At 39.4% G+C, this 24,481-nt stretch overlaps 1 protein-coding gene across 5 annotated transcripts in view; it reads left to right on the top strand.

Moving 5' to 3' along the window:
- rapgef4a (Rap guanine nucleotide exchange factor 4a) overlaps positions 1-24,481 on the top strand; it is a gene marked incomplete at its 5' end in the record, with an annotated part of 307,110 nt that overhangs the window by 236,641 nt on the left and 45,988 nt on the right. For 2 of the 5 annotated variants that reach the window (XM_079822458.1, XM_079822459.1), the window contains 4 exons: positions 8,819-8,891; positions 10,405-10,469; positions 21,456-21,506; positions 21,636-21,742. In XM_079822458.1, coding sequence (XP_079678584.1) covers positions 8,819-8,891; positions 10,405-10,469; positions 21,456-21,506; positions 21,636-21,742 — 296 coding nt within the window. Of the gene's footprint in view, positions 1-5,638; positions 5,811-8,818; positions 8,892-10,404; positions 10,470-21,455; positions 21,507-21,635; positions 21,743-24,481 lie in introns of those variants that run through there. The other 3 variants (XM_079822460.1, XM_079822461.1, XM_079822462.1) reach the window with 3 other exon arrangements.

Below are 24,481 nucleotides of genomic sequence, written 5' to 3'. Positions count from 1 at the left end.
GTGTCATTAGTCTCTGAGATTTATTTATTGGCACCTCCTGTTACTAAAACATTCAGCTTTCCGAGTGATAAAATCTGCTTATTCTGTCACTTTCCTTCTTTATGCTGATATTTATGCATTACACCTCAATAGCTGCTATGTTGAATTCGATTTGATCAATTCTGAATCCTTGATGTGTAAGGTTAAGGTCTTCAGGTCTGTGTTGGGTTTGATGGATCAAAACAGATATGAATTGAATTTATCGACATATTGAATGTGGTCTTTGGGGATGTGCGAAACCTCTGCATGTGGTGGGGTCTTAAACGCATTACCTGACCTCGCTGGACCTTCTGCTCTCTCGCCAAACACTAAATGGGCACTAATCTCTCTCATGTGTCTATAATTAGCAGATGTTTTTGTCCAAAGCAACATAAAGTATACTAATGCTGTCCTCCAGAGAAATCCAAGGTTAAGTGCCTTGCCCAATGGCACTATCTGTCCGTCTATCTATGTGTCTTTCTCGAATTTGCTTTCAGCTGTAGATACTAATTGAACTGTCTAGTAACTTTGACTGTGTGCTCTCTGATTATCTTCCTTTTTTCTGCATCATATTTTGTTTATAATATTTTAAAGAAACACTACATTGTTGTTAGTGCAGAACACCAGACAAATGACAAAAATGTGATTCTCTCAAACTAGTGAAATTAATTTAATATAATTATTTCAACCCTGTTATCACTTAACTCTAATATTATGATAAAAAAAAGCTAAGTAGTATTTTTTGAAAAAGAATTGCTTAATTGTATTGACTGTGCACTTATTGTGTACTTCACATCTTAAAGGAACACACTGAATTTTTAGGAGCTTATTCACTGTATCCCCCAGAGTTAGATAAGTCCTTACATACCATTCTCATCTCCGTGTGTGCCATAACTCTGTCTGACGCACACACTGCTAGCCTAGCTTAGCACAAACACTGGAGGTAAATGGCTCCAGCTAGCATACTGCTCAATAAGTGACAAAATAACGCTAACATTTTCCTATTTACATGTTGTGATGTGTATAGTTACATCGTGTACTAAGACCAACGGAAAATGAAAAGTTGAGATTTTCTAGACCGATTATGGCTAGGAACTATACTCTCATTCCTGCGTAATAATTAAAGAGCTTTTCTGCCGTCCCATTGGTGCAGCAGCGCAATGATATTACACAGCGTTAACTTCCGTCAATATAACCAACGTGACAACCTGCTTGCACAGAGAGGTATACGGTATTTAAAAAGACAGTACTTGCAGATAATAATGAAATAAAAGGCCACTCAAGTGTACACTTTCATGACTAGGTTTCTTATCACACTTAAAGCTGTAGTCCGTAACTTTTTTGGGTTAAAAATTGTCCAAAATAAATTTTTGAGCAAGTACATAACCAGTGTTCAATACTATCTGCTTACCTTAGCTCGATTTACAACGGTAAGCTTGTAATAATGTGGCTAGTAGGCTCAGAGGTGGAAAGAGTAACAAAATATTCTACTCAAGTAAAAGTACTATTACTTCAAAGAAATTTTACTTAAGTACAAGTAAAAGTATCGGTCTAAAAATGTACTCAAGTAAAAGTAAAAAGTAGTTCATTTAAAATGTACTCAGAGTAAAAGTTACTGAGTTACTTTTTTAACAGCAGGGGTGGGGAATCTCCTGTGTAGGGTTGCAATAGAATGAGGTTTTGACGATATGAACAAATGCTTTATTATAACAAACTTGAAACCATTTGTTTTGTTTATTAAAATTTCAATAAAACATGTCTAATCAACCAAATTCAATAAATGGTTATGATTTAGACTAAGAACTTATTTTTATCATTAACTTATTAAAATGTTTAAGAATCCTATGAATTTTTTCTTTTTATGATTTTTATACAAATATATGACCAAAACGGTGGTAATTAAATAAAATGTAACAAACTTTTATCCTTTTATTTTTTGGCAAAGTGCTGCAAAACAGAGATTATCAAAAACGTTTATTTTGATGGGTTTTAGTGAAGAGCTGCTTCTGTGAAAACAGAGTGTATTTGATTAAATGATTAAATGTTCATGTGTTCATGTCCAAATATGGTTTGTGAGACGTTAAAACACCACGAGCATTGCGTACTTGAGTATGTAGTAGATGAAACGGCGCTGCTCATCACAGAACAAGCAGATCATTTATAGCAGTGTTTTGCTTTAATATTCACAGACCATGTCGCGATTTGATTTATAGTACAGCTCTACCGTTGATGTAATCATTCATCCATCCGTTTGCTTGTTTTACGTGATATCTGCGTTATACTGTAAATTAAATGTCGTGACTGGATTCCGGGATTCCCCCTGCATCACAGAAATCACTCGGCCTTAAGTTAAAAACATACCTTTATCTGCACAGAGGGATGTTCCCGAACATGTTCTATCCATTTCCTCATTTGCATCAACATTTTTTGTAACTTTGATAGCCTATCCTCCAGGACAACACCACGTTATTTATTTCTATATCCAAAGTACTATTCCCAGTCTAACTAACTGGTTCACGACGGCGTTTCGCTTTCAGCTGGATCTGCATCACTGACATGTCTTGTCCGTCTCCATCGTTTTGTGATTTTTGCACGTTCTCCCGCACTTCAATTCAATGCAGTCGTTTCCGGATCGCTTTTTCCCCACTTTCATATTATTTATTTATTTTACTCAGTAACGGATGTGGTTTAAAATGTAGCGAAGTACAGTACTTAAAACAAAACATACTTAAGTAAAAGTAAAATTACAGATTTTTACACAAGTACACAGAAAAACGACTCAATTACAGTAACGCAAGTAAATGTAATTCGTTACTTTCCACCTCTGAGTAGGCTATATAGCGTGTGAGGATGTTGGAGGTGGAGATTTATAGCCTTTTCTCACAGCACTTGATATAATTAAACTTATCGATTTCGAAGACGAATCCAGAAAGGTTCAAACGACAATCACCAGTGACAACTGGAGATTCACTCGTTGTAGAATGCAAAAGACTTCTGACTTTCAGGGTGTGTCTCAATCAGCTCCCTAGTTCAGTACTCAGGGCACTGATCAGGACATAAGTCAATGGGCTGACTCCCTGATCAGTGTCCTGACTACTGAACAAGGGGGCTGATTGAGACGCACTCTCAGAGTGGCTACAGAAAAAAAGAGACTGCAACTGGACCTTTGCGAAAACAAGGATAAAATGGCTTTTGAAAGGTGCCGTGAACTCCGTGTTTTAAAGGGGTTCAAAACTATCGCTTTTTTCTGCTGGACAAGACATTTCAATGGTTCAATTATGTAATAGAAGCACACTTCGCTTAATTTATACTGTTTTGCTCTGTGCATTATGGTAAATATAATTTATTTTGTACTAGCTATGAGAGGGAGCAATTCACCTCTAAGTTACTCCACATTTATTTGTTGACCATGACCGTTAGAAATTAGACTGCACAGAAATGGAAACTAAACTACAGGTAGCCCTAATACACATTAAATGTAGTCACGCTATGCTGATGTTGTTAACATTAACAATTTGAAAACAAAGTATAATTTGTACGGTTTGACGGGATATGATAAGCGATCGTTGGTTTTAATCATCGCGATTTACTGCAATGCTTTTTTCCCCTTAGTTGGTCTGAACAAAAGTGGATGTTATCTACTTACTTGTTCAGATGAACATTTTCCGGTGAAAATTATTATGTTGGTCATACTTTCAAAAAGTATAATCTGTGATTCCGAATGACAGTATCCACACCGGCATGGTGACTGACAGCCGCACATCCTCCTCAAAACATTGGATTCCTCCGCGCTGTGCCCTGCCGAGGCACAAATCACGTAAAGTTGATAATTCCGCGAATAACTGCCATTGCAGATTTCGAACAGAGATGGCGACAAAGAGGAAAAACTACGGACTGCAGCTTTAAGTAAACGGTAATCTTTTGACGAGCTTTAAAGAAGTACACTTAAAGGGTAACTTCAGTGGTTTAGCATTAGGCTTTGTATCTGTAGAAACCCAGTAGTATATTCAAATTATGGCACTTTCCCCCCTCATATCCCCCTGAGACAAGAGAATTATTCAAAAATAATTTCACTTTTCTACTACATAAATTACCCAGTTTAAATACAAAGCTTAATGCTAAATCACTGAAGTTACCCTTCAATTTGATGTGTTGACTAACATACTAAAGCACATGTAAAGTACTCGATTACAATTTTAACGGTAGTGTGTTATTCAATACATTTAGAGTTTATATATTTTAAAGAGCAGTAGAGCACCTATCATGGAATTTTGAAATGTACCTTTCATGTAGTGTGTAACATAGATCTAAGTGAACAAAAACATCCTGCAAAGTTTGAAATATGACAGTGCACCGTATATATAGTTATTTTCTTTCAAAAGTAAGAGTCGACTCTGAGTCATTTTTAAGAATCGTTAGAAGACCGAAGCTTTTTCTCTGACTAGATGACGTCAACTTGTCAAGTTATTTGAATACGATACGCCCACTTATTGCGCTCCAAGACGCCAGTGAAAACTAGAAAACATCATGGCGACGAGACGCCAGTGAAAACTAGAAAACATCATGGCGACGAGACGCTGTGTTCTGAAGTGCGACTCAAAAGCAAACTTTTTTCATCTGCCCAAGGATGAGCATTTGAAGACTAAGTGGCTTGAAGACAAACCATACATTGTCGCGATTGTGTGTTTATTAGTCTTCAAATGTCTCTATTTGCATGTTTCGCGATCTCAGGAAGCTTTTATTATGGACTTCTATTATGGCACATGGTTCTTCTTCGTCTGTGTGTACCATATATGGACTACATGTGCACAGAGCGCCATCCGGCTGCCAGTATGAATTGAAAACAACACATAAGAGACTCAATCGCTCATGATTAGGCTATATCTGCGCATTTTGAGGAAGTATTGAATAAAAAATACTCCTCTGTTTAGAAATTTGACACAGACATGTGAGAATCTATCAATATGTCTCCTCATCTGCACACTTTTGAACTAAAAGCCCTGAGGGATGATGATTTGTTGCGAGTCTTCGTATTTTTTTATGAATGAGATCAGTTGAGGCTCATATTACAATCAAACGGGACCGACGCGGTTTTCATATTCATAACTCCTGACACATATTAACAAATTACTGTCACTATAAGACTTTGATTGGCGTTCCGTTTCCGAAAATATCTGCACAGACTATACCAATCACAACTGACTGGGTCATCGGACCAATCCCCGCAGATTAGCGTCACGGAAAGGCGGGGTTTTGAAAAGTGAATCACTAAAGGAATCATCTGAGAATCGCTGTCAAAACAGGTAAAAATAAATGCATATTATAAGAAAACTAAAGTCTTTTTTGTCATTGCATGCATGCAAAACTGTTGTTGGGGACTTCTAAAACAATATTTGGAACATTTTAAATGCCATAATAGGTGCTCTTTAAGTGTACTAAATTGCAACTTCATCATTACAAATGTGTAATTACAAGAGCATTTAAAGGTGGGGTATAAGTGGCATTTCAGAAATGCTTTATAAAAGTGTCTCTGGCCGAGTACCAAAACAAACTCATAGCCAATCAGCAGTAAGGGGCGTGTCTACTAATGACTGGGAGAAGAGAGAGCTCAGAGCACGTCATTATTCAAAAGACACGACACAGGACGGACATTAGCAGAGCGATGACTGAGAGAGAGAGATGGCAGATTAAAAACACATGTGGAAGATGTGGAACAAAAGAAGGCTTACGATCAGCTTTCCAGCGCTGGAGAGAACTCTAGGAGCGAGCGTTGCTTTATTTCTTCTCCATAGGCGAGTAACATTGGTTTTGTTTTGTTTCACAGAACTAATATATGCTGGCTTTTGCTTGAATATGCTCATGTGTCATGTTTGCTTGCTTGTCCATTTGCGATTGTATTGTCGTTCACTTCAGCGATGATAAAGACCCGTTCATTTCCACACCAGATAAGCCTGAAGCGTCTAAACCTCCTCCACTGTCTGTTTCAAGCGTCAGCTCCCAAAGTGTGTCCGAAAAACAAGATTATAAACTCCTAATATATGTTTGTTTCCTTTGGTTCCTCTTTTCGTGATCAATATAACCCTTTAATCTGGTCATAATTGTAATATGTTGGTTAGTTGGACTGTCGTGCTCGTGCTATCGAGTTGTTCATGAGAACTGTGCTTGTGTTTTTGGGATGGAAGGGAGGACTTTCACTGAACATTCGACCTGGATTACCATAGTAACACACATTGCTTTCAGATTCCGGCAAAGTCGTTGCCTGGGTTACGTATGTGTGGGGCGGTGCTATAAAAATAGGGGCGTGTTTGTTTTGGTGATTTGAAATCAACATCGGTTACCAGGGGCCCGTTCTTCGTACCTCGCTTAATACATCTAAGATTATTTGACAGATCACAGATCTTTTAATTGTGATAATTGATCTCTGGCTAATTTGGTTCTTCAAACGAATTTGCAGATTGGATTAAAATATCTGGATTAAATGATCTAAGATTACTGAGCGTTCTTTTTTTCCCTGAAGAGGGCAGATGCATCGATACTCGAAACCACGATCAGCAATGCAGCGATTGGCTGCCGTCAAGACAGCAACGTAATGACATCATATAATTAAAAAGCCACCTGGCAAAAAACTTGACAAATTACACAAAAAAACCCCACAAATTTCTGAAACTTTATAAGGAAACAGCCAAACGACCAAACCAACATAAAAGTTATAATAGATAAATGATAATTATAATTATCTAATTTTTTAATGATAATGATGTTTTTTTATTGGTATTATGATTACCAATTATTTATATTCACGATTTTATACAGTATTTGTACACCCTTTACATTTTTATTTCAATGTTGTAATTTAATTTTTAATTTAATTTGAAGCAGATTTGTAACGTGACAGTTTCTTATGGGTCAAGATGAAATTATCCTCTCATGCGCTGCATCACTCCCATAATATCCGTGATCACTTAATGCACGGCTCAGATTAACTGTACAACATGTGTGTAAACCAATAAAAACTAAATTATATGAAGTAATTATTCCATCACAAATAAATCGCTCAATCAAGTGGCTGTGTCTATAGTATTATACATTCTCATATACATATAAAATATAACATTTTTATATTATTATTTAAAATTATTATTATTGCCCCTGGTTCAGTAATAAACTCTTGTAATAAAGTAGCAGTGGCTGGGACAGATTTTAAGTATCACCTCAAGATGCAATATAATCCTGTTTTCATGAAATAAGCTGCTCATGAGCAGGTTTAAGCTCACGGACCTGTTGCTATGACAGCAAGTCCAGGATGAGCTTCGAAGAACCAAACAATCCAAGATCATGCCAAATCGTCAACAATCAAATCCAGCTAACTGAGTTAGCGACGTACGAAGATAGTACCTACCCCACCTTTATATAATCAATCAATCAATCAATTAATCAATCAATCAATCAATCAATCAATCAATCAATCAATCAATCAATCAATCAATCAATCAATCAATCAATCAATCAATCAATCAATCAATCAATCAATCAATCAATCATTTAATGACATTAAAGTATATTTTAGCTTACCATACATGCTTATCTGTAGATTCAGCAGTATATTTTAACCATATTTCAAAAACAATAGAAGTAATTGTGAAATTACATAAACATTTACTTAAATCCTACTTAAGTGGGTCAAAAAACCTCTATGTGCATTTAATATACATTTAAAATATAAACCTTTTCATTGAATTGCAATTAAACATTAAATTCAGTTCACACTTAAGTATGAACTTCCATAAGTGCTCTTTTGCTGAAGTGTGCTTCTTTCTCACAAGGGCTATCTTTAACATTATAACATTATGATTTGGCCCGTTATATTACGACATATAAAATGGTATAAAATGCATTGCATGGCGAGAAAGACTACAAGTATATATAAGAGGTGGTACCTGCAATAGTATTTGAAAAGCTGTCAGTGTGTGTATGTCTGTGTCAGAAATGTGTGCTGTCTGATCTTTGATTCAGAAATATTGATTTAATCCAGCATAATCCCTTCTGATCTGCAGTCAGACCTGATTAAAGAGATTACGGATGGCACTGCCTCCAAACTCTTCCTCTTCCTCTGCTTTCCTTATGTGTTCTTAGAGGAGTCCATCGTTCTTGGGCTGCAACTCTAAAGAAACACTCGATTTTTAGGCGACTATGGCAAGAAACTTCATTGGATGTTTGGGTACTAAAAAGAACAACCAGACTCAGCTGGGGGATGAGGTTTATGGTTTTTTTCATGTGTGTATTATATGCTTTCTCTGATGAATATAGCATTTACATAACACTGAGCATATGTGTGTGTGTGTGTGTGTGTGTGAGTGCGTGCGTGCGTGCGTGCGTGCGTGTGTGTGTGTGTGTGTGTGTGTGTTCATGCTTATGTGCGTATAGTATTCATATACTCTTTTACCCAATATGCTTTAAGGTCACAAGAAATGGTGTTTACAATTAATTTACCTCTGCAATCTGATGCATTTCCAAGTGATATAGGATATTTCACCCAATCATGAGTTGACTGGATCATGAAAAACAGTATCTGATTTGTAGGGAAGAGTTGAAAAATAAGAGGCGTTGGTGATGCTTGATGAAAAGGGAAGTTATGATGAAAGATTGAAAAAGCAAACATGTTTTTCTTTGGAATAAGTGATGACGCGTACACAAAAAGAGCAGGAACATGCACCTAAGACATTATTTTAGTCATTTATCACTCATTTACTCAATTTCTTTGTAAAAGCTGTCTTGTGACTGGAGTGTTTGTATGTTTCAGAATTATCGTCAGTGTATGGCTGGTCTACTGGTCCCTCCCTATGGTGTTATGGAGAGTGTCCCAAATGCTGACAGTAAGTACAAACACTCCTAAAGGGCTCGTTCACCCAAACAATGACAATTCTGTCCTAATTTACTCACTGATGTTGTTCCACACATGCATGACTGACATTCTTCTGGGGAACACAGTTTTTCAGAATTTCTAAACTGCTATTTTCCTTAAAACTAAAGCATATTGTAAACAAGCAAAACTTTTAGTAGTGCAACTTTTGTGCTTATGTCCTCTGAAGCCATATAATAGCTTTTTGTGAGGAAAATATCAAAACATACACTACTTTTCTAAAGTTTGAAAGTCTCTTTTGTTCACCAAAGCCTTACATTTATTTGATCAAAATACAGTAAAAACGGTAATATTGAAATATTATTCAAATTTAAATTAAAAATGAAAATGTAATGTGTTCCAGCAGCCATTACTCCAGTCTTCAGTGTCACATGATCCTTCAGAAATCATTCTAATATGATGATTTGCTGCAATGTTATCAGTGTTGAAAAGTTGTGCTGCTTCATATTTTTGTGGAAATCGTGAAAAAAAAATTCAGTATTTTTTCTGAATAGAAAGTTAAGCGTTCATTTGAAATATTTTGTACTTTTACTGCCCGCTTTGATCAATTTAATTCATCCTTTGCTAAATAAAAGTATACATTTCTTTAAAAAGCTTTTGAATGGTAATGTGTGTCGTCATTATGCTATGCTGTAACTCTTACTCTCATTTGTGCTTCTGCATAATCAAACTTGGCACATTGCAATCAGTTCTTGATAAGATGTTTTTTCCCCTCTATAGACACCTATAAGAACCTTTTAAATCAATGTTCATGTTTAAAAAAAAATATTATATTATGGAAACACTTTACAATAAGGTTCCATTTGTTAACATACCACAGTTAAAATGAACTAACAATGACAACAGTGCACTTCTAAAGCATTTCTTAATCTCAGTTCATGTGCATTTCAACATTTATTAATATTTTGTTCAAATTATAAATGACCTGAACTAACATGAACAATGAACAGTTGCACTTTTATGAACTAATATTAACAAATTAACAAGCACTGTAACAAATGAATCGCTCTTTGTTAGTTGAAGGCAATGTTAACTAAAAGGACTTTTTTTGTAAATTGTTACAGATATTTTTATGTTGATGTGCAGAATTCAGTAAGAGTCGGTGCTCTCTGTGTGTATGAAGATGGATGTGCTGTTTTATCACAGTTGAGAGTCTTCCAGGACTAGATACTCTAAGAGAGTTATTGTTCTTGAAGGAGAAAGCTTTGTGGTGTGGGTAATGACCCTCCCCTGCTCCCCGCGGCCCCTCAGGGCCCATTACTTAAGATTACACACATCCTGCATCCCCCTGATGACTTTACACACTATATTTAATCTCCTTGTTTAACCATCGCTTCTGCTGAATCTGCTGCATTTTACTCTTGCCTTGACTAAATGATTGATGCTCGTATTAGATTTTAAAGACTTGATCTTTTTTCTTTTTTTTATTAATTGTATTTGTCATCAAATTCTTTTTTTCCCCTCAGGAATGCCTGACAAAGAGAATCTGAGCAACAGTTCACCCGGATCATCATCCAAACACTTAAATAAGGTTTGTTTTAACCCCAAAATACTAGGGGTGTAACGGTACTCGTATTCATACCGAACCATTTCGGTACAGGGCTTTCGGTTCGGTGCACGTGTTCCGAATGCAATCTTTAACAGTTAAAGGGTTAGTTCACCCAAAAAAGAAAATTCTGTCATTAATTCTTCACCCTCATGTCGTTGGACACCCGTCAGACCTCCGTTCATCTTCAGAACAGAAATTAAGATATTTTAGTTGAAATCTGATGGCTCTGAAAGGCCTCCATTGGCACAATGGCACGGTTCACTCTCAAGACCCATAAAAGGCACTAAAGACGTCGTTACAAAGTCCATCTCACTACAGTGGTTCTACAATAACTTTATGAATCAACGAGAATAGTTTTTGTGCACAAAAAAACCCTAAATAACGACTTACATAGTGATGACCGATTTCAAAACACGGCATCATGAAGCTTCAAAGCGTTATGAATCAGTGAGTTGAATCATGATTCGGATCGTGTGTCAAACTGCTGAAATCACGTGACTTTGGCGATTCAAACCGCTGATTCGACTCACTGATTCATAACGCTTCGAAGCTTCATGATGCCGTGTTTTGAAATCGGTCATCACAATATAAGTCGTTATTTAGGGGTTTTTTGTGCACAAAAACTATTCTCGCCGATTCATAAAGTTATTTTAGAACCACTGTAGTGAGATGGACTTTGTAACGACGTCTTTAGTACCTTTTAAGGGTCTTGAGAGTGAACCGTGCCATTGAGCCAATGGAGGCCTTTCTGAGCCCTCGGATTTCAACTAAAATATCTTCATTTGTGTTCCGAAGATGAACGGAGGTCTTACGGGTGTCGAACGACATGAGGGTGAGTAATTAATGACAAAATTTTCATTTTTGGGTGAACTAACCCTTTAACAGTTGGCTTGTTTAACGCGCGGAACACACTTCAATCTGGGTTCCCACACGAACATATTAAATATCATGTCAATTTTTTCACGAAATTCAAACGATAAATGCCGTTTTGACGCTCAGTGTGACGTGACAGATCACTGTATTTATAGGCGCGTCCAGAGCCATAGAAAAAGAGAGTGTCGTAATTCTGTTTTTCAACGGCTCTGGGTGCATCAGTTCAAGCTGCGGCACGCGAGTGAACGTGATCATCTCTTCCGAAAGAATTAACATGAATTAATATCTTAAGGTATGTTGAGGATACATTAGAACTTACTGAAACGTATCATATGTCGTGTAATCGCTCAATCAGTGTTTCAACGGCGGAAAGACGTCAATAAAACAGCTTGTACACAATGTCATGTAGCATCACATTTACCTCAGGCAGTCATTCAGTGTCCACAGCTGTTAGTTCACTAGAGAAATCAACTCTTTCACTAAATATATGACCTATATTAGCTGTTATATTCATTATATTCTTCATCACTTAAACTGTTAGTGAAGTCTTGATTATTTAATGGATGTTTAAATAAATCTGTCATGAAAACGACACAAACTGTGTATAAATGATTATATTTCAACAACGAATTGGAGAAAACTATTTTATAATGCAAAGTTAATGCAAAAACTGCCTTATGTGAAGTTTACATCTTTGCGTACAATGTGTTATTTGAGTGTTGATTATTATATCTAAAAATAAATAGCAACTGAATTTAGGCTAATAGTTTGGGCTCTGTTGTTAACCTTTAATATTATAGTAATGTGTCAGTAAGGGTTCCCTTTATATTTTACAGCATTATCTTTAAGAAACTTTTAGTTGTAATTGAATTCCTTTAAGGACAGACGCAAATTATTTCAGTAAACCATTGTTTAATAAAAATAAATAAAAGGCAATTTTGTAAAACTGCTGTACCGAACCCGTACCGAACCGTCAGTTTTGTGTACCGTTACACCCATACAAAATACAAGCTTCTGTCTTTGAAATCTTCTGTTTATCTGTAGTCAAGCCACATCTTCACTCTCTTGTCCAAAGTCATGACCATCTGATGACAGTCTCTGTGATTGTCATCCTGTGGTCGGTCATCATTTACTCACCCTCATGTCATTCCAAATAATTCTTCAGTTGAACACAGAAGTTTAGCGAAATATCTGCAATAAAAGTGAATGGGGGACTGGTGCTGTCGAACTCCAGAATAGAAAATAAAATACCATAAAAATATAAAAAAAAGTGGTCCATATAACTCTTTCACCATTTTCTTGAGTTGTTTGTAGTCATATGACATAATATGTGAGGAACCGACTAAAATGTATAGCCTGGCTCCGCCCTCCTGCGTACTACGTCTGGGACTGCAGTATATTCTCTGGTTTTCTCCGGTCAAATTTTATCCGCTCCAATCAGCGAACAGAGGGAGTGGCTGAGAACGATGACGTTGATGTCGTGCGCTAGTTTGAGATGACAAACGTCATGACCAAACGTTAGCGATTGGTTATGGCAGATCCAGAGGGGCTCTGGGCAGATCCAATAGTTTTAAACTTCAACAGAGTATCCGCCTTCAAGGAAGTAAACGCTTGTCGATGGAGAGTGGCCAGACTCTCTGTACAAATGAAATGTTTGAGAGTCTGGTAGGACCAGGCTACTTCAACGGGGTACAACAGGTTGAAGGTCCAAATTACAGTTTCAATGCAGCTTCAAAGAGCTCGACACGATCCCAGCTGAGGAATAAAGGTCTTATCTAGCCAAACGACCGGTCATTTTCTAAAAAATCAGTGCATCGCAGAGCAGCGCAAGACAAACATTAGTGGTTAAAAAGTATATAATTTGTTATATTTTTTAGAAAATGATTGATCTTTTTGCTAGACAAGACCCTTATTCCTCGTCTGTAATCGTGTCGTGATCTTTGAAGTTGTATTGAAACTGGAATTTGGACCTTCAACCCGTTGGTCCCCATTGAAGTCCACTATATGTGGACTAGCATTCTCTGCTTTCAAAAGCTGGGGGTGTGTCCGCTGTCGGTGCCGAAACCACGCCCACTCTCGGGAAAGCTGCTGTAGCACACAAGACAACACTCACAAACTGATCACGACCGTCTATGATCACGACGCACCAGATGCCGGCGGGACGGGAGGATGAAGGCCGGGGTGGGAGATAGTCGGTTCGGCCCCATTCTGCAGCGGATTATCAGTGAATCCCAGTTTTCTCCGGTGAAAGTTTGTAAAACGATCCGGTGTATAGTCACTGCAGAGGCAGGTGTCGGTGGTGATGCTCGCGATCGAGCGGGCAAACTGGTGCGAATGTGCTCTAGTTATGATGGTGTTAGGGGAGGAGCCAGGCTCGGTGGCTCCAGTGCGTCATCGAGCCACCGCTTTAGCCCCGCCCAGAAAATCCTGAACACAGCAACGGTGAAAAACTGTTTAACGGTCTAACTTCTGAATTCAGTACTACATAGTTCACAGTCTTTGTAATGTGTTTCAGCAATACATTTCTAACATTTATAATGTGTTTAGAAACAAATCTCAGAGTTGCCTTTACAGGGACTTTAACTCTTGTCAATAGAGAGTGGCCAGACTCTCTGTACAAATGAAATGCGTACGAGAGTCTGGTAGGACCAGGCTATAAAATTTAAGCAATTCATTGATAATCTTCCCCTCTGCCGCAGCTGTGCTAGCTTGCATTCAAGTAAGTCATGTACAGGTGCAGATCAATTCAATGCATAAAAATGTATAGAGATTTCAATCGATATGTTCCTCATTTAACAATATTATACTATCGCTGTGTAGGGATGTGCATGTTCAAGTCTGTCTGCATAATAATTTTTTTTCCAAGCTGTAATTTTTTCCCTCATTTTGAGGTGGTTTGCAAAAAAAAAAATCTAGTGCTACTGTGAAATCTGATATATATAAACTCTCTGCGGCTTCATGTCTGACACCAGGAAGCAAACTTATAGTGAAACAACTTCAAATTTTCTTTTGTAAATAAGCAATGTCCAAAAATGTGGACTGAAAATGAATCTCTCCTATAGTCTATTAATTATAAGTTCTTTAAAGTCCATGTTAGACAGTGTTTGACTCACCTGATGAGAAGAGAGAGTTTGATTCTTGTTATTTCTCCTGTTTGCGTCAGTTCGGATCAAACTACATCCTTCCTTCCCACCATCTACACCACAGAATAAAAACATTTGTTTGAAATGTTTAAATGAACTAGGCAGCTCTGGCATCCTCTCTCCCGTTTCTGAGCATGTGCCCATTTTGGAGTTCCTGTTCCTCTGACCTCTCGGGTCATTTCCCGTCACAAGTGCTTTGTTTTTCCTTTTTCTTTTATTGTTCTATAAGGATGCATCCAAATAGCAGGAGATCAATAAGGAGTGTCTAATTTGCATAATGTTGTTGTTTTATTCACTTAAGTCTGTTGTGGCTTTGGTTAACAGAAGGCAGAATCCGTCTCGCGTGATGTACATAATGGTTATGTAATGTAGGAACACACTTCCTCCGCGTGTACAAATCATGCTGTAAGATGCTGAAGAGCTCAGCAGACTGACACACTTCAATTGATTTGAACTTGGATGTGCTCACTGTTAATACTGCTCTGAGTGTGTTCTGGACGAGTTAAGCTCTGCATTAGTGGAGCTTGGCTGGATTGCTGACAGAATGTGTTTGTTTGGTACAAGATTTGAGAGATATTTGTTTCTTAGTTTATTCTTAGTATATTTATTATTTTTTTCTTGAGGGTTTATTATCCCATGATTTATTCACCCTCAAGTCATCCTAGATGTATATAAAAAAAAGTCCTGGCTCTTCCAAGCTTTATAATGGCAGTGAATTGTTTCCTCGTTTTTTGAAATCCAAAAAAGTGCATCTATCCATCATATAACTGCTCCACATGGCTCCGGGGGTTAAAGGGTTAGTTCACCCAAAAATTAAAATTCTGTCATTAATTACTCACCCTCATGTCGTTCGACACCCGTCAGACCTCCGTTCATCTTCACAACACAAATGAAGATATTTTAGTTGAAATCTGATGGCTCAGAAAGGCCTCCATTGGCACAATGGTACTCTACACTCTCAAGACCCTTAAAAGGTACTAAAGACGTCGTTACAAAGTCCATCTCACTACAGTGGTTCTACAATAACTTTATGAATCGGCGAGAATAGTTTTTGTGTGCAAAAAAACCCTAAATAACGACTTATATAGTGATGACGATTTCAAAACACGGCCTCATGAAGCTTCAGTCAAATCATGATTCGGATCGCGTGTTAAACCATCAAACTGCTGAAATCACGTGACTTTGGCGATTCAAACCGCTGAATCGACTCACTGATTCATAACGCTTCGAAGCTTCATGATGCTGTGTTTTGAAATCGGTCATCACTATATAAGTCATTATTTAGGGCACAAAAACTATTCTCGTCGCTCCATAAAGTTATTTTAGAACCACTGTAGTGAGATGGACTTTGTAACGACGTCTTTAGTACCTTTTAAGGGTCTTGAGAGTGAACCGTGCCATTGTGCCAATGGAGGCCTTTCAGAGCCATCAGATTTCAACTAAAATATCTTCATTTGTGTTCTGAAGATGAACGGAGGTCTGACGGGTGTCGAACGACATGAGGGTAAGTAATTAATGACAGAATTTACATTTTTGGGTGAACTAACCCTTTAATAAAGGCCTTCAGAAGCGAACTGGCACGTTTGTGTAAGAAAAATATCCATATTTAAAACTTTATAGACTAAAATAACTAACTTTCGGCGGATTGCCCTACACATCGATTTACGGCGAAAGAGTAACCCTTGACCCTTGACGCATTGAAGACGCAGAGGATAGAGCAAAACAAAACACCGGTCATTCATTTTTAAAGAGAAATGGCGGAGGATTTCGATATATGAGAAGAAAGGCTTGCGTTTGTTGCCCACAGCTCTATCCACAAGAGGCGTAAAAGCTTGTGATGCTCCTGTACATCGCGTCAGGAGTTACTCTTTTTGCGCAAGTCGACTTGCGTACGGCTTTCTGCCAGAAGTTAGTTATGTTTGTCTATAAAGTTTTAAATATGGATATTTTTCTTACTCAAACGCGCCACTTCGCTTCAGAAGGCCTTTATTAACCCCCGGAGCTGTGTGGAGCAGTTATATGATGGATAGATGCACTTTTATGGACATAATAAACGAGGCAACCATTCACTGCCATTATAAAGTTTAAAAGAGCAGGACATTTTTAATATAACTCTGATTGTATTTGTCTGAAAGAAGAATGTCATATACACCTAGGATGACTTGAGGGAGAGTAAATCATGGGATAATCTTAGTTTTTGGGTGAACAAACCCTTTAAAACTATTTTCAATGCATTTCTTTTGATTTTATTTTTCATTTAATTTCAAGACAGCACAGGTGAATTGGGTAAAGATGTAACTGATATCCCCATACTTTACCAGTTGTTTAATCACTCTACACTAAGACAATACATTTTGTATTACAAGATTTCTAAAATGTTGTTTAAATATGGAAATGAGGCATTATCTAATTACAACTGCACTCATTTGCATACATTTTCAGAACGGAAATCTGAACACTTGATAAAAACAGGTTCAAAATGATTGTTTCATTTTGTAGACGTATTTGAGTTAAAGGCTTTTAGACAGGGTGTTTTGGGTATCTATTTTTTTTAACCTCTCCAGACTGAAAATCAGGTGAATGATATATGAAAACCCTCTGCATACATCTTCAGAATATCGATAGGAATTAAACTGTTTAGTTTGGTCTTTGATGTATTTAAAGCTGCTGAAGTGTAGATTAGTGACTCATGGATGAGAAAAAGCAATTTTTGATAAAAACCAAAGATATGTATTGTAATTGAAATCTACAGATGATTATAGATCAAGTTAAAGGGGTCATGAACTGGCTTTTTAATTTGTTTTATACTGTTGTCTGAGGTCAACTTATGACGTTTGCGTGGTTTTTACATTCAGAAACATCATAATGAATAAGTAATAGGCTACTTGCTGCCTTGGTTTTGAGGCTCTCTGAAGAAACGCTGGGTTTTGATGGGCGTGCAGCACTGAAGACTTGGAAGGAAATGGTGTCAATAAAAGCTTTTCTTTGACTAACAAGGACGTTTTCAGCTCCGAAACTTACAGGATATTCTTATATCACGATGAACTTATACAGGTGCTGGTCATATAATTAGAGTATCATCAAAAAGTTGATTTATTTCACTAATTCCATTCAAAAAGTGAAACTTGTATATTATATTCATTCATTACACACAGACTGATATATTTCAAACATTTATTTATTTTAATTTAATTTATTTCTGTTTAATTTAATTGATTAAAACAGACAACTAAGAAAAATCCCAAATTCAGTATCTCAGAAAATAAGAATATTGTGAAAAGGTTCAATATTGAAGACACCTGGTGCCACACTCTAATCAGCTGATGAACTCCAAACACCTGCAAAGGCTTTAAATGGTCTCTCAGTCTAGTTCTGTAGGCTACACCATCATGGGGAAGAAGCTGACCTGACAGTTGTCCAAAAGACGACCATTGACACCTTGCACAAGGAGGGCAAGACACAAAAGGTCATTGCAAAAGAGGCTGGCTGTTCACAGAGCTCTGTGTCCAAGCACATTAATAGAGAGGCGAAGGGAAGGAAAATATGTGGTAGAAAAAAGTGTACGAGCAATAGGGATAACCGCACCCTGGAGAGGATTGTGAAACAAAACCCATTCAAAAATGTGGGGCAGATTCACAAGAGTGGACTGCAGCTGGAGTCAATGCTTCAAGAACCACTACACACAGACGTATGCAAGACATGGGTTTCAGCTGTCGCACTTCTTGTGTCAAGCCACTCTTGAACAACAGACAGCGTCAGAAGCGTCTCGCCTGTGCTAAAGACAAAAAGGAAAAAAAGTGGTCCAAAGTTATGTTCTCTGATGAAAGTAAATTTTGCATTTCCTTTGGAAATCAGGGTCCCAGAGTCTGGAGGAAGAGAGGAGAGGCACACAATCCACGTTGCTTGAGGTCCAGTGTAAAGTTTCCACAGTCAGTGATGGTTTGGGGTGCCATGTCATCTGCTGGTGTTGGTCCACTGTGTTTTCTGAGGTTCAAGGTCAACGCAGCCGTATATCAGGAAGTTTTAGAGCACTTCATGCTTCCTGCTGCTGACCAACTTTATGGAGATGCAGATTTCATTTTCCAACAGGACTGGGCACCTGCACACAGTGCCAAAGCAACCAGTACCTGGTTTAAGGACCATGGTCTCCCTGTTCTTCATTGGCCAGAAAACTCGCCTGACTTTAACCCCATAAAAAAATCTATGGGGTATTGTGAAGAGGAAGATGCGATATGCCAGACCCAACAATGCAGAAGAGCTGAAGGCCACTATCAGAGCAACCTGGGCTCTCATAACACCTGAGCAGTGCCACAGACTGATCTCCTCATGCCACGCCGCATTGCTGCAGTAATTCAGGCAAAAGGAGACACAACTAAGTATTGAGTGCTGGACATGCTCATACTTTTCATGTTCATACTTTTCAGTTGGCCAAGATTTCTAAAAATCCTTTTTTTGTATTGGTCTTAAGTAATATTCTAATTTTATGAGATACTGAATTTGGGATTTTCCTTAGTTGTCTGTTATAAAATAAATAAAAAATTAAAATATATCAGTCTGTGTGTAATGAATGAATATAATATACAAGTTTCACTTTTTGAATGGAATTAGTGAAATAAATCAACTTTTTGATGATATTCTAATAATATGACCAGCACCTGTATATATCAAAGGCTCAAAGGAAAGTTGATTTCTCAATTCATCACCCCTTTAAATAAAATAAACACTTAAATGTGTATTTTGGATGTTTTCTTCCCACTAGTCTGAAAGAAGGCATATTATGGAAGTAAAATACACTTTATGGACAAAAGTACATTTAAATACATAGACATTAATATGGAGTTGGTCCCCCTTTGCTCCCACCCCTAACAGCTTCCACTCTTCTGGGAAGGCGTGTTTCTGTTGTCATTTTGCTCATTCATCCAGTAGAGCATTTGTGAGGCACTGATGTTGGAGAAAGCCTGGTCCACAATCTCCTTTCCAGTTCATCCCAAAGGTGTTCAGTGGAGTTGAGGTCAGCTATCTGGTCAGCCAGTCAAGTTCCTCCACACCAAACTCATCCAACCATAACAAGGGCCTTCACCAAACTGTTCCCACAAAGTTGGAAGAATAGCATTGTCTTAAATGTCTTGGTATGCTGAAGCATTAAGAGTTCCTTTCACTGTAAGTAAGGGGCCAAGCCCAACCCCTGAAAAACAACCCCACACCATAATTCCCCCTCCACCAAACTTTACACTTGGCACAATGCAGCCAGGCAAGTACCGTTCTCCTGGCAACCGCCAAACCCAGACTCGTCTATCAGACTGGCGAATAGAGAAGTGTGATTCGTCACTCTAGAGTGGACGTTTATAACTCTTCAGCTGTGGAATAAGCAGAGCTTTGGGGACTTTTACACACCATGTGCTTCAGCACTCGTTGACACCACTCTTCCACTTTTCACTGATACCGCTTACAGTTGACCGTGCACTCGCGCAGGGATGAATTTTTCTATTGAAAAGGTGGCATCCTACCCCCCCCTCACAAATGTTAGTTAATAGACTGCATGGCTATGTGCTTGATTTCATACACATGTGGCAATATCTGATTGAAACCAAAAACAAAATCGCCCCCTATACCCTTAAATAGGGCACTATTTGAGGGGATGAAACCATAGTGGACATTGAGTACACTCATTCAATCCCACAATGCACCGCAATAAAGAGTGTACAACCGATGTGCGCTCAACGACTAGAGAATATCTGTGCACTGTGAGAGTTGCGCACCGAATTAATTCCCACGTCTGACCAGAAGCTGAATCATCCATCCATCCATTTTCCAAACCATTGGTCGAATGTTGGTACAGAATAATATCATACAGGTATAAATATCTTTTTAATTGATTATAAAATTGTTTAATTAAGGTTTATTTATACATAGTTCCCGCAAAAGTGGAAGCCCTTCCAGCACACTCAAGTGTCCACATTGTTTGATTCACATCTTCAGCTATATTAGTGAACATGTAGGGAATAGTGAATGAGGGTTTAGGGGTGATTTTGGACACAGCCCTGAATTCAACAATTAAGAGGTGTGTCCCAATACTTTTGTCCATGTAGTCTCAAAATTGACATTTGAATTTGAATGTATTTGCCTGTAGTGTCTTGCCTCAAATGTAATGTGTTGATTCTACTGGCAAAACAGCACCCAAGACAGTGTGTTGTTGTAGAAGTGCAGCCTGGGTGAGGATGGTAATGAATATTTGAAAAGGTTTGGTTAAAAATGCAGCACACTGGCCTTGGCCCAGAGTTGTTCCTCTAGTGCGGCAGGAGGGAAAGCAATGCCACAGACGCACCTTCTGTTCAAAGCGCTGATAATGACTGCAGGATGACACGAGTCTTGCTTGACATAATGACATGTACATTTTTATGTAATATGAGAAGACATCGGCAGAATTCTTCCCAAGCTGCATGTTTTGGCATTTGTTCTGATATTAAAGCACATGCTAATGGATTTATGACAAATTGGCACATTCCAAGAAAATAGTAATCGCTTTTGTACCTTTTTTTCTGATAGTGTGGGATTTTTATCATTCTTTAGCAATGAACATGAAAGAACTGCAATAATTAAACATATTATAGGTTCAAATAAGTAAGATATTATAATTATTATATTCTTCTTATTATATTATTATAAAAGTCCAGTGACAAATTTTATGTGTTAGTCATGATGTTGTAAATTCTTTTTGGAAATGTCATGCCTCAGCAAATGAGATGTGATGATATTGCTCATTGTGCATTTTTCCATATATATATAGAGTCAATCAAGCTGAATATTTCACAGAAAGCCATTTATTATTGAAGAGTTTTACAGCCAGAAACAATATAAAACTGTCTGCCAATATTTCAGTGTATTTGTGTTGTATAAGGGTAAAAACAGAATAAACCTAATGGTCCTACATTCTCATCCTTTTGTTTTCCAGAAGTCATTAATTCAAAGTCCCACCAAACATCACCCCAAATCCATTTCTCAGGTATTCAGCCATCCGTTTGTCAGCCTAACTCCTGTCAATCACAATGTTGAATTGTGTAACATTATGTTATGTATAGAGTGGTTTATGTCTGCCTCTCTCTGTTTCTGTGTATTGATGTTTGTCTCTCAGGTGCCGTCAGAAAAGATCCTACGGGCTGGTAAAGTGTTTCGAAACACCATCTTGTTCCGAGCACCTCAAATAATCAGAGACAGGAAGTACCACCTAAAAACATACAGGTAAATATAGGTATTATTATAGATATTTTTATACTTTATCATCACATTTTATTTGCACTTTGTAATCATTTAAAATTAAAACATTTACTGTAAAATACATCATCATTGTCAATCATTAAATCATTGTTTTAATAATCTTTTGTTGTGCTTTAAAGTACTCTTATTTCGATGTGTTGACTAACACACTAAAGCACATGTTAAGTTCTTGATTATAATTTTAACTACTTTGTTATTTTAAAGTAAATATATTTTAAATATTATATATAAATAAATTATAATATATTATACAATAAAGGCTGTAGTAAGCACATGATAACAAAAGGAGTCTTTAATAGAACATACACCTTACATTACGCACCCCCTGCGGTGCATCCTCGTGCTGTAAGAAGCCCAACAGAGGAGGGAGGGCGAGGGCTCTGGAGCAGGACACCAGGGGAGATGACAGAGGGAGAGGTCTGGGCAGGGATGATGGTGGGTGGAGCCATGCGGGGACCCAGACCACAGCCAGGACAAGGGCCCACGGCGGAGTCCGGGAGGCAGGAGGAATGAGCCATGGTGGAGACTTGGCTGACGACACCAGTGGTACGATTTATGCAGACGAACCCGATGGAGGTGGAGATCCAGGTATAGCTGAAGACCCAATGAGCCCATGCAACATCGATGGCTCTAGAGAACGAGGAGGAGCCAGGGTGCTGAGGACTGAGTTGGAACCAGTGGGACTGAGGACCGAGGCAGAGTCGGAGGGAAGGCGGAGCCTGATAGAGCCAAAGGGGTGGATGACAGCTGGAGGCAGAGCCAAGGGATCCTATTTCCAAGGCGGAGCTAGTTCCCAGAAGATCCGAGGTGCATCCACACATTGGAGTAGACAAAGGAGGAGCCGAAGAGCTGAAAGGGAACCAGCGGAGGCGGGGACCGATGGACTGGCTGGCATTGGAATAGGAGGTGGGAGAGGGAGGCTTGGTGGGATCAGTAGAGACACAGTAGACTTGGAGCTGGGCAGGACCAGCCGAGACACAGGAGACTTGGAGCTGGGCAGGACCAGCGGAGACACAGGAGACTTGGAGCTGGGCAGGACCAGCCGAGACACAGGAGACTTGGAGCTGGACAGGCCAAGCGGAGACACAGGAGACTTGGAGCTGGGCAGGACCAGCCGAGACACAGGAGACTTGGAGCTGGACAGGCCAAGCGGAGACACAGGAGACTTGGAGCTGGACAGGACCAGTGGAGACACAGGAGACTTGGAGCTGGGCAGGAACAGTGGAGACACAGGAGACTTGGAGCTGGGCAGGACCAGTGGAGACACAGGAGACTTGGCGCTGGGCAGGACCAGTGGAGACACAGGAGACTTGGAGCTGGGCAGGACCAGTGGAGACACAGGAGACTTGGAGCTGGGCAGGAACAGTGGAGACACAGGAGACTTGGAGCTGGGCAGGACCAGTGGAGACACAGGAGACTTGGAGCTGGGCAGGACCAGTGGAGACACAGGAGACTTGGAGCTGGGCAGGACCAGTGGAGACACAGGAGACTTGGAGCTGGGCAGGACCAGTGGAGACACAGGAGACTTGGAGCTGGGCAGGACCAGTGGAGACACAGGAGACTTGGCGCTGGGCAGGACCAGTGGAGAAACAGGAGACTTGGAGCTGGGCAGGACCAGTGGAGACACAGGAGACTTGGAGCTGGGCAGGACCAGTGGAGACACAGGAGACTTGGCGCTGGGCAGGACCAGTGGAGAAACAGGAGACTTGGAGCTGGGCAGGACCAGTGGAGACACAGGAGACTTGGAGCTGGGCAGGACCAGTGGAGAAACAGGAGACTTGGAGCTGGGCAGGACCAGTGGAGACACAGGAGACTTGGCGCTGGGCAGGACCAGTGGAGAAACAGGAGACTTGGAGCTGGGCAGGACCAGTGGAGACACAGGAGACTTGGAGCTGGGCAGGACCAGTGGAGAAACAGGAGACTTGGAGCTGGGCAGGACCAGTGGAGACACAGGAGACTTGGAGCTGGGCAGGACCAGTGGAGACACAGGAGACTTGGAGCTGGGCAGGACCAGTGGAGAAACAGGAGACTTGGAGCTGGGCAGGACCAGTGGAGACACAGGAGACTTGGAGCTGGGCAGGACCAGTGGAGAAACAGGAGACTTGGAGCTGGGCAGGACCAGTGGAGACACAGGAGACTTGGAGCTGGGCAGGACCAGTGGAGACACAGGAGACTTGGAGCTGGGCAGGACCAGTGGAGACACAGGAGACTTGGAGCTGGGCAGGACTAGCAAAGACACAGAAGTAAGAGACTCAATCAAATATCCTCTTCCATTTCCTGGCTGGATGTGCTCTGGGTCTGGAGTGGGGCTGGTGCCGTCCTCCTCGGCTGGCCAGATGGTGAACAGTGATCTGCAGTTCACTAGCACCCACTCCACAAATGCGACAAAATCCTTTCGCGGACCGTTTCCTGGGAGGCAATCTGGATAGTGAATTAGGCATGCCAAATCCAAAAAATCTCTAGTATGGTCCTCCAGAGGACGGTCCTTCTGCTCAAAGCAGAGTAGTTGAATGGTGGATGGGGGTAGAGGGGAAAAGATAGAAAAAAGCTGTTTAGGTCCAGTATTCTGTCAGGCACTGTGTTTGCAGTAGTAAGCGCACGAAGGATAACAAAAGGAATCCTTTTTAAATTCCACTTGAATACATAGGAGAAATAAGCTCAAGAACGGAAGAAGCTCAAAAAATATCCACACTTAACATAAAC

The sequence above is a fragment of the Gobio gobio genome (genome assembly GCF_949357685.1).
Source record: "Gobio gobio genome assembly, chromosome: 7".
Classification (NCBI taxonomy): Eukaryota; Metazoa; Chordata; class Actinopteri; order Cypriniformes; family Gobionidae; genus Gobio; species Gobio gobio.
This window is presented reverse-complemented; position numbering and strand designations above follow the sequence as displayed.